The 9,981-nt window shown below is 40.4% G+C and overlaps 1 protein-coding gene across 2 annotated transcripts; it reads right to left on the bottom strand.

Annotated features, from left to right (window-relative positions):
• Positions 1-587: 587 nt before the first annotated feature.
• LOC131231658 (pollen-specific leucine-rich repeat extensin-like protein 2) lies at positions 588-9,294 on the bottom strand. Of its 2 annotated transcripts, none has more exons than XM_058227926.1 (2): positions 9,013-9,294; positions 588-2,193 (listed from the first exon to the last, which is right to left on the bottom strand). In XM_058227926.1, the coding sequence occupies exons 1-2, from the start codon at positions 9,103-9,105 to the stop codon at positions 898-900; spliced, it is 1,389 nt and encodes a 462-aa protein (XP_058083909.1). In that variant the 5' UTR covers positions 9,106-9,294; the 3' UTR covers positions 588-897. The 2 variants fall into 2 exon arrangements, with proteins under 2 accessions (XP_058083909.1, XP_058083910.1); XM_058227927.1 differs by lacking the exon at positions 9,013-9,294 and adding an exon at positions 7,241-8,402.
• Between the last annotated feature and the right edge of the window lie 687 nt (positions 9,295-9,981).

The following is a 9,981-nucleotide window of genomic DNA, read 5'->3' as shown; positions in this document are numbered from 1 at the left end:
ATTTGATAGACCAACCGATGCTTGTGATTTCTCAGGATACACTCCCATCATCCACAATGTGGCCCACCACAATGGCTGGTCTCCATTGATGTGCATTTTCCGCCACATGTGTAGCAGATGAGTCGCCAAAACAGTCAAATAGGAGGAACAAATCTAGCACCCAACAACACAACAGAAAAATAGAGAGCTGGGAAGTTAATTGACACTCTGGCATACCATGGCACTTGATTCGCAGGCACTTGGAAATTACGTGTCATATATCAAATCAAATTAGACCGATGAAATTGTGAACCATGTTGTCTCACTGACCCAAAATCAGATTGGTTGAAGAACAGATTCGTCAACACTAGTTTGTTGAGATACATGACTGTTGGATTTTTCATTTTTAACCATCCACTAAAGGTCCGCCAATCGTATAGCCAGATAATCTCTTAATTTTTTATTCGTGACACATCTAAATGATCCCCCCACAATTTCAACAGTTTTTAACTTGAACTGCTTCCATGCCATGCATGCAGTTCCAAAGTAATTTTCGAGTGCCTGCATATCATCCATCAAACCCTGCCAGAGTATGAAAGCTTATCTCAGAAGAAATTAACTACAAGTGTTGTTATTCCTATCAAAAGTCAGAAATCCAAAGAGGAAGAAGCTATTTACTACAGACTACATATTACATACCTAGAGAAACCATCCCCCATTTTTATCTTTCTTTTCCGGCGGGGATCTGACTCAAAATGTGAAAAATGACGCACCTTTTCTCAAGTGTTGGCATCTATCCGTCCGTTCAACCACATATCCAAGAGATCCCTCCCACCGAATCTACTTCGGCACAAATGATTTTCTGGCTGACCACGTGGCCCACGGGCATATTTGGTGCAACCCCACCGTCATCACCTATCAGCTGACACCTGGCTGTATGATGGGGAAGAAGGCCCAGTTGTTACGAGGTCCAATGGCCTCTGCACCGACAACCCTCTCGTTGGCCCACCAGTCAGAGCTAACAGTGGGGCCGGTGGATGCTCCATCTGCATTGTCGAATTTAAACTCCCTGGAGACTGCAGCAGCAAGGGATGGCTGTGGCTGCTGCGCCCGGTCCTGCTGCAGCTGCTCCCCATCTTCGGATGCCTTCTCCAGGGATCTGTTGGAGGTTTCAGCAGGGCAGTGGACCTCACGAGCATTCTTTAGTTCTTCGCTTGAAAGATGTTCTTCTTTGGTTACAGTGGCAGTCGGGTCTGATTGTGATTCCAATGCAGCTCGGTCTAAGATAGCCGCTTCCTTCCCTGCACAGCTGGCCATCTCTTCTGCAGCTAATTCAAACGACACCCTGTGACTGAGAAGCTCATCATTCTGTGATTCATTATCGGAGTTTGCTAGGGATGCGATGGCTGAGATCTGACTCTCCAGATGCAAGCCGTCTTGTGAGGTGGGACCAGGAGTATCTGTTACAGCGGGACCCTGATCTTTCCTTGCCACCAGCTTTCGTGCAGACAGCTCATCAATGCTCAAGAGCTTGGGCGGCTCAGTCGGGTGGAATGAAGGGAAGGAGCATCCACCTGGAGGGAACTCCAGATCAGGGAAGGGAGATGATGTGCCAGACCCAGAAATCACCGAACTGGGTGATATGAGGTGGCCCACCGGGCTCCCTGGATACAGCTGGTACGACTGGAACTCATAGTGCGAAGATGTGAATGGCCGGCACGTCTCGACGGATTTGTGGTTGTGATCTAGGGAGGAGCTCAGCAGCTTAGCGAATGGCACCTCGGGCGATGACGGCGTCGTCAGGTGCACAGGTTCTGGAGGTGGGGTTAGGGGTGCAGTCGACGGCTCAGTGGTGAAGGTCGAGAAGACAGGAGGCGAGACTAACTGGGTCTCATGGGCATAGGGCCCAATGGCGAAGATGGAATTGGGCCCGCCAGGGGAGTAGGAGTTGGCGGAAAATGAGGTGAAGGAAATTAATCCAGCCGGTGATTGGGTAGCAGAAGGGGGTTCTGATTGGAGGAAAGACACAGGAGAGGAGGGGGGTGCGATGAAGGGTAGTACTAGCGCTGGTGGGTGGGACGGATTTTCACTTGCAGGTGCGTCAGGTCCTGACAATGACGGTTCGGGAACAAGAACAGCATGACCAATGCGCTTCCCATGTCTCTGAGATCCAAAACACCAGTAAACACTCAGGCAGCCACCCCATCTTCTCCTCTGCCATATGTAAAATAACAACACAGCAAAGATATTAGAACCCATCACATATGAAAATTGGAACTCCCAGCAAAGATATTAGAACCCATCACATATGAAACTCACCACCACCCCCCAAAAAAAAAAACACAGAGCCAAAAGACCCAAGTCATTCGCTAAAAGTTCAAATGGAAGAAAAGGAACAGAATGAAGAAGACGATATCACCCTTCGTGGAACACATGGGTTATTTCCAAATTCTGAAGCCAGCAGGCTAATGGAACAGTGTTGATGCATATACAGCACAGGCTGCAATTTTTTTTTAACAAAGGAACAATCTCAGTTTTAATAATATATATTAGTGTGTCGATTCTGGCAACCTAGTCCGGGGGATGCCTCAGATACATCTTGTTTGCTCTTGGTAGGCAGCCTCAGGCTTTTTCTCCTCTCCTAGTCCAGAGTTCTTTGTCCTATTGTTTGGCTGGGTGTCCTTTATAATGCTTTAGGTCTGTAGTTGCCTTCAGGCCCATTTCTTTCAGTAAAACTATTATTGCCAATAAGAATAATAATTGATATACCAAAAAAAAAAAAAACAAAAAACAGATGTAGATCAAGCTATTTGCACTCAACATAACGCACCAGTCCCATTGTATTCCCAAATCACTTTGATCCTTTGAGGGTTGCAGGAACATTCAACAGTCATTTGAGGGTTTCAAGGGAAAAAGTTTAGTTACATGTGTGCCAGATCTGGTCTATCGGTAAAGAGGACCTCAACAAGTCCATCTTTTCCCTTTGTTTACCAATTTTTGCACTTGTTTAAGCATATTACAATACACAGCCAATATTGTCATAATGCCATGGTAAAAAAGATGTGACAAAAATTGATCCAAAAAAATAAAGGTGCTGGAATGAAGAGTCACTGTTTACCCATGTGGGTGGATTTTTTTTTTTTTAAAGTTAAATGTCATGTCACTTGGACGGAGACAAATGTGTCAGCATCCAATATAGAATAAGACTTCATTGACAGGTCCATATAATCTTTAGAAAATTATATAATTTTTTTAATAGTATATTGTTATTATTTATATGTAAAAAGAATCTCAAAAATAAAAATAATAAAACTAAAACCAATTATCTACAGGTAGAAAAAAGTACCCTAAAAAATAATAGATTACCATAATGAGGCATAATCTCCTTCAACCAGTTTGCATGTGTTTGCACGTAAACTTCTCATGCAAACCTACTCGCATGCCAACATGTCCCACATGCATGACATAAGAATGACATGTATAATGGGGCCAATGGGGCCACCCATGAAGACCCACTAGCTCAACATATCAGGCAGGTCTGCTCATTAGGTGGCCACAACTGTTCGATGGATCTGAAAAGTCAGCAAGTCTCAAACTATCAATTGGTCCTGTACCAGATGGCCACCTGATGAGCAGACCAGTCTCATTTTCCCATCAGGTAATATTCATGCTGGGATCCATTTGAGCATGGCTCGGATGTCATGTGATGCATTTGCACGTGACCTGGGTTGCGAGTGAAGTTCACATGTAACCAGTTGGAGGTGATCCTCAACAATAATTACACATAAGAAAAAAAAATTGTTCTTATTTGAGTCGTATCCAGGAATGTAGACAGAGCGACACAGTAGAATTTCAAATGGTGCCCTGTCTTGTTACATAGATTAAATGCAACTGTTGCAATTGGGAATTTTTAAAAGAATAACCAGTTTAAGTTACATTTAATGAAAATGAAAGAAGAAGCTAAGTGATCTATTATCTATACACAATGACAATGAAAGCAAAGGAAATTAAAATGAAAGGTAAGTGTTTGGTTTCATTCTTCATTTGTTTCTTTCTTTTTTCCTCAAGGAAAACTAGTCCCAACATGTTCATTGCATTGTTCTTCCCCACAAAGATCTCATACCTGATCACCCGATGACACTAGTAATTTAGTGAACTCATATTTCAGAATATCAAATTACCAAATACAATGAAAAATCATCGCTTGTGTCAGATAATATTTGTAACAACAAATTCTGCATCCAAAGATTACAGTAGATGATATTTGTCAGATGAATCCTGTTTCAAAAGATTAGATTAGATAATATTTGTAAGACTGAACCCTATTTCAAAAGATTGGGATTGAACAGCCTAAAAAGAGGATAAATGGAACACCTAAAAGGACTTGGGGTTGAGGAGGTGAGAAAGGATACAAAGGCTTGCTCACTTACTGATGGTAGGTATTTGGACAGGATCCATTGGCAAAACATGATTTGTCAAGCCAATTCCAAATAGTTTCGACATCGCTTTGATGATGAAAGGAAAAAAAGAAAAGAAAAAAAGAATGGCATGATGAACAAAAAAGTGCCATGCATGGAAAGATGTGTGCAAGCAATACGATGAGGATTAAGGTTACGTACATTATGTTAGTAATCAAGCTCCTATTGCAATAACTATTGAATATTTGGAGAGGTAGGAAAAGGAATTCCAATACAAGTCATTAGAAGTATTTCAAGAAGGAAATGGGAGGCAAGAGTAAGACTAAGAGGAAAGGGTTTAGTTGCTTGGATGGCAGTCAGTACCTTGGCAGAATCATTCAAGAAGGGGATTACGTATAGTCTTGAGAAAATAGCAGGACCTAATTATGGGAGACATGGTGTATCGATGTTCCATTATGTGTCCTACATCGGTCTACATGGGTAATGTTCCCGGATAAAAGTGTCGGAAATGGAGAGTTTTGACAAAGCGTGAAGAAGGTTATGCAGGCTCCAACTCTAGGGTTTCAGAATAGAGAAATTGTCTTTGGTGAGAGTGATAGGTATGTTAGATGGAGAGTAATATTACTGGGGCAGTGGAGATGACAGGATTTGGATTTTGGATTGATTAGCTTAGTTCTCAATTAGCTCTTTCTATATTCCTCATTAATGTTTTTTGGAGAGTTGGCCACTGTTTGTTAATGATGGTTGGTACGGGCTCTTCAGCCATCATGTTCTGTTGGATTGAAGATATTGATAGAATTCGAGCCATTGATCATGTCCATCAATGGAGGCACACAAATCCTAAGTGGACATGCCATGCACAAAGAAGGTGAAAAGGACAGTGAAAGAAATGCTCCTAATTGATTATCTTAGTACTCCATCAACTGTTTCTATAGAATCCATATTAGTTATTTTGGAGAGTTGCCTCCTGCTTGTATACCATGAACAGGATGCAATCCTCCTTCAGCCATCATTTTCCGTTGGATTGCAGATCTTGATGAAATTCGAACATACGCAAACATATCCCAAGAACACATGGCATTTGCAAAGAAGGTGACAGAGAGAGTGAACAAAATCTTCCTACACTGCAAGTTCACCTGCTCAATATTGTGTTTGCTAAGTGCTGTGCAAATTTTCCTGAACACATTGGAGGCACAGTCATGTAGGCCACACCGTAGGGACCTTATTCTCAGTAGGTTCGTCATGATTTATGTGGAAAGAACCTACAATACTGAAGATAAGATCAAGAATAAGGAGATGCCAGGGAGATCATCAGAATATTGCATCATATGATTATATCACAGGTCCTGCAAGAAATAAATTAGTATGAGTTTAAGATGGGAGGATCTGAGAATAAAGGAGTCCTAGAAAGAATAATCACGAGGAGAGTAGTAAACCAATGGAAAATTACCTCCTATGAGGGGTGCCTTAAACTTGATCTACCCAGAACCAGTTTGAAAGCAGGCATAACTAGGAACCATATGGATGATGTGAGTTTGGCTTCTTTGGGTTTATTAGCTTTTCAGTATTTGAATGAGAAGGAGTGTATGAGTAATAGAGAGTAATCATCTCGGTTTTCAAGCCTGATATTTTTTGGAGGTGGTTCCATAACACCATTAGATGGGTTCGCAAATTGTGAATTTCCTGGGAATCTAATAGACCCAAATGAAAAGATTCTAGACACATGCTAAGGTTAGGGAGATATTCTTTCACCAGTTTCCATCTAGAGGCTCTTTGAGAGGTTTTCATTTTTTTTAGATGGATAATGATTTTATTGAAGAAAGAAAAAGAGAGAATAATTCCAATGGGCAGATAATGCCCCACAAAGAAGAAATTTCTAAATAATTGCAATTTACCTATGAGTCCACAAGCTTATTAGCTTCTCTCATGACAAAGCACAAACTTAATCTCATCATCATCATCATCATCATCTAAGCCTTATCTAAACTAATTGCAGTCAACTACAAACTTAATCTCATAATTGAGAAAAAGTTCACAGAAGCAAACTGCCATGGTTACTTCTCTTTACTAGTTGAAGAAATAACATTTGCAAAACCTCCTTGCACAATGGAACTTGAAAATTTTCTTTTGCTAAATGAGACCCTATCAAAAGGGCTCTTGATTCCAATTCCGTGGAGTCTTTTATACCTAACAGCGCAGAAAGAAAATATACAACCTCCCCACAACATTCCTTATCTTGCCCCCAATAACTGCTGATCCTGGTTCCCGAAGCAACATCCACCAAAGTTTCCATATCAGCAAACCCATCAGTGGATGTTTCCAAAGAGTTTTTCCCCTCATTTCTTCCTCAACTCTCCAAGATTACATTCCATTGACAAATGAAGTCATTGAAGCATGGACCACAAAAGTCCTAAGGGAGCAAAGGTTATCTTTGATTGTTCTCTAATCATCATTGGAATTCATACCACTTCCTCTTGGACTATTCTGGCAATTGTCTCGAGCCATAAGTTCCCAAGAATGGCAAACGGGATCATTCTCCAAGGCTTTTACCTCTCGTTCCAAACACACCAGTTGACCCACCAAGCTCTCTTCCTGGCATGAACCACTTGGTTTCAGAATAGACACTTCTAGACTGCCTGCATAGGAGGTGTCTAAGCCAATGTGAACAAGTTCCCACATTGTATCGTTCCTATGTTGATTATCACACTTTTTCACATATTGATTTGATTTAATTAGCTTGTTTGCTGATTAAATGTGAATGTTCCCCACTAAATGTAATGAAAACAATTCAAAAGGAGTCAGCAACATTGAAGTAGGAATCACAAACATAATGGTAATATAACCCACCAACGCATGATCACAGTATTCCACCAACGCACATTATCTCTAAATCCACCATTGCATCATCAATGCAACCGTACCATCATAATCATCACCAGCAACCAAAGTCAATCATCTATAAACAACAGATCATTTTCTTCCATATCCCACTCGTTGATCTCAATTCAACTTCACCTCCCAGCAATGGTAGATTATGACTTTCAAGAAAGATTCTAATGTTCTTCGCTGGCTCTTTTTTTTTTCCCTGTAGGAAACAGTGAACTATAAAATCTAAAGCAAAATATAAATTGCAATAACTGAGGCATCATGCATAAAGCATCCAGCTGTGGTGAACCAATAGAACTTTTATGTATTTGGGGATTCTTGTCCCCCTTATGTAAATCATTCTCCTTCTCTTAATAAAGATTGTGGCTTATGACTGAAAAAATCCAAGTAGAAATTTCATCAAATTCAGGAATCAATGAATTGTGAATCTTACTTTACCATTGATAGGTGCACTCTAATTAATTCATAACTTCAGCCAAAGCAGCATTCACCATCCTAATGAATGTGGCCATTCAAGATCAACAATGAAACATACTATAATCATCTCCAAACTCCACCAAATTAAAAACATGAGGACATAAAAGACAACAGATAGCCTACAGCTGGCTGCATGCTAACTTAGCATGCAGCACCATTCTCACCAATTTGTCACTTGTGTACGGCATCCTAGCCATGGACCCCACAATGAAAATCACTTGGTGCAGAAAACAGAGTACGCCATAACATCAGAATCAATGGACTGCTGACAATGTGATTCAACATACGGGTGCTACCCATCTCAAAAGTGGATCGTCTTGATTTTCAAGAAAAGACATATTCAAGGTGGGGCCCACTTTTTTCACGGTTCAGATGATGGCTTATTCAAGCCTTTCAGTTCCCGGCATAAAAAAGCAAAAAGAAAGCCGCAAAATTATCAAAAGCAAGAAATCATCACCTTCGGCACTTGGATCTCATGATTTCCACAAAAAGAAACCCCAAATAAATTAAAGTCATCATTCAATATAAAACATATGAAATTCAAAACAAATCATCCAAATAAAGAAATCGACACATCAGAAATTAATCATATCTCAAATTTCCACAATAAAACACCAAAAAAGAACAAAATTCAGCCTAATTAAAATAACAAGCAAATAAAACCCAAGGGTACCCAAACAAATCATCCCAATCGAGAGATTCTCACATTCACTGCAATGAAAACTCAAAATTCCACCAAAAAATCGAAAAAAAAAAACCAAATTCAACAAAAATTGAAGTCACCAAGAGAAGCGAAAAAAACTAAAATCCAAATCAAGAAATTCTCTCATATCCTTCAGCAACCAAATCTCAAATTTCCTCACCAAAAACGCATTATACGAAATCCAAGCAAAGGTAATTAAAAAATACTAAATAGTTCCCGCAATCTCCAATCCCAAAACCTAATCGTGCAAATTAAGATGCCATATTCAACCATCAGAGCCCCCAAAAAACGTCGAAATCCAAACAATCATACCAAACCTAGAAAACATCTCACTCACCAGCACCCAGATCTCAAATTTTCAAAGAAAAACACGAAAAACTACAAAATTCAATCATCACTCAGCATAAATTAAAAAATTCACCGATCTGAACTCATAAGAGCTAATCATGCAAATCTATGCTCAAACTTCCACCATCCGGACCGCACAAACCCTAGAAATCGTAAGGAAAAATCACCAAAACATCATCAAACGGATCGATGGCGATTTACCTGCACCGTAGCTTGCTGGACCCGATTTTCAGCGGTGACGATCGCAGTCGCGGCAGCATTTATCGTCTCGACGCTGTTATGCACGCCTCTCATCGATTCTAATCTCGGAAAAACCCTGATTTTCTCTGTTTCTGCTTCTTTCTAGCGGCAGAGCGTAAAAATCCGGCCACCGGAGGCAAAATCTCGCCGGCAATTCGATAAATCTCGCCGGAGAAATGGCCTTGAAAAGGGAATTCGGTCATAGAAGAGAAAACGGAGAAAACGAGAGAGAGACGACAGGTGTAAAAATTCGGTATTTATAGAGAAATGAAATCTCTCTCTCTCTCTCTCTCTAAATTCCACAAAAGTGACATTTTCACCCCCTATTTTTTAATTCTACACCCCATGCAGAAGATCGTAATGATTTTCATGCACCTCTGTCCACGAGGACTTCGTTTTGTCTCTGTCGCGACTCAGGAACCATCGTATGTCGCCGCCAACTGGGGCCCACATTCTATGAAGATCCTATGATCCGAACCATTCATTTTGTGGAATATATAATTTATGACGTATATAAATGAAATTAATCTGAAATGATGATTTTGACCTTTGATATTTATAGATATATTTAAAATATGGAAAGAAAATTTTCAATGTATTGCATTCAACTATAAATATCAAAGGTCAGGATCATCACTTAACCATGATTTTTGGCAAATAGCTTAGTTATAGTATAAAATGAAATATGGACGGTTGAAACATTGGACCATATCAAGACGTTGGCCCCAGGTACGTGGCTAGGGAAAAAGAACCGTCCATAAGAAGAGTAGAATTGCAATCAATTCACACGTGCAAAAAGGAACACGTGTAGCATTTGAGCTCCTAGTCCAGAGACCCCTCCTTGGTTAGATGACATCTACTTGACTATGGCCCACTTTTGCATGGAAGAAAACGAACGGTCAAGAGAAAATTGACTAATGTCCCAGATTC

The sequence above is a fragment of the Magnolia sinica genome, chromosome 17 (genome assembly GCF_029962835.1).
Source record: "Magnolia sinica isolate HGM2019 chromosome 17, MsV1, whole genome shotgun sequence".
Taxonomy (NCBI): Eukaryota; Viridiplantae; Streptophyta; class Magnoliopsida; order Magnoliales; family Magnoliaceae; genus Magnolia; species Magnolia sinica.
This window is presented reverse-complemented; position numbering and strand designations above follow the sequence as displayed.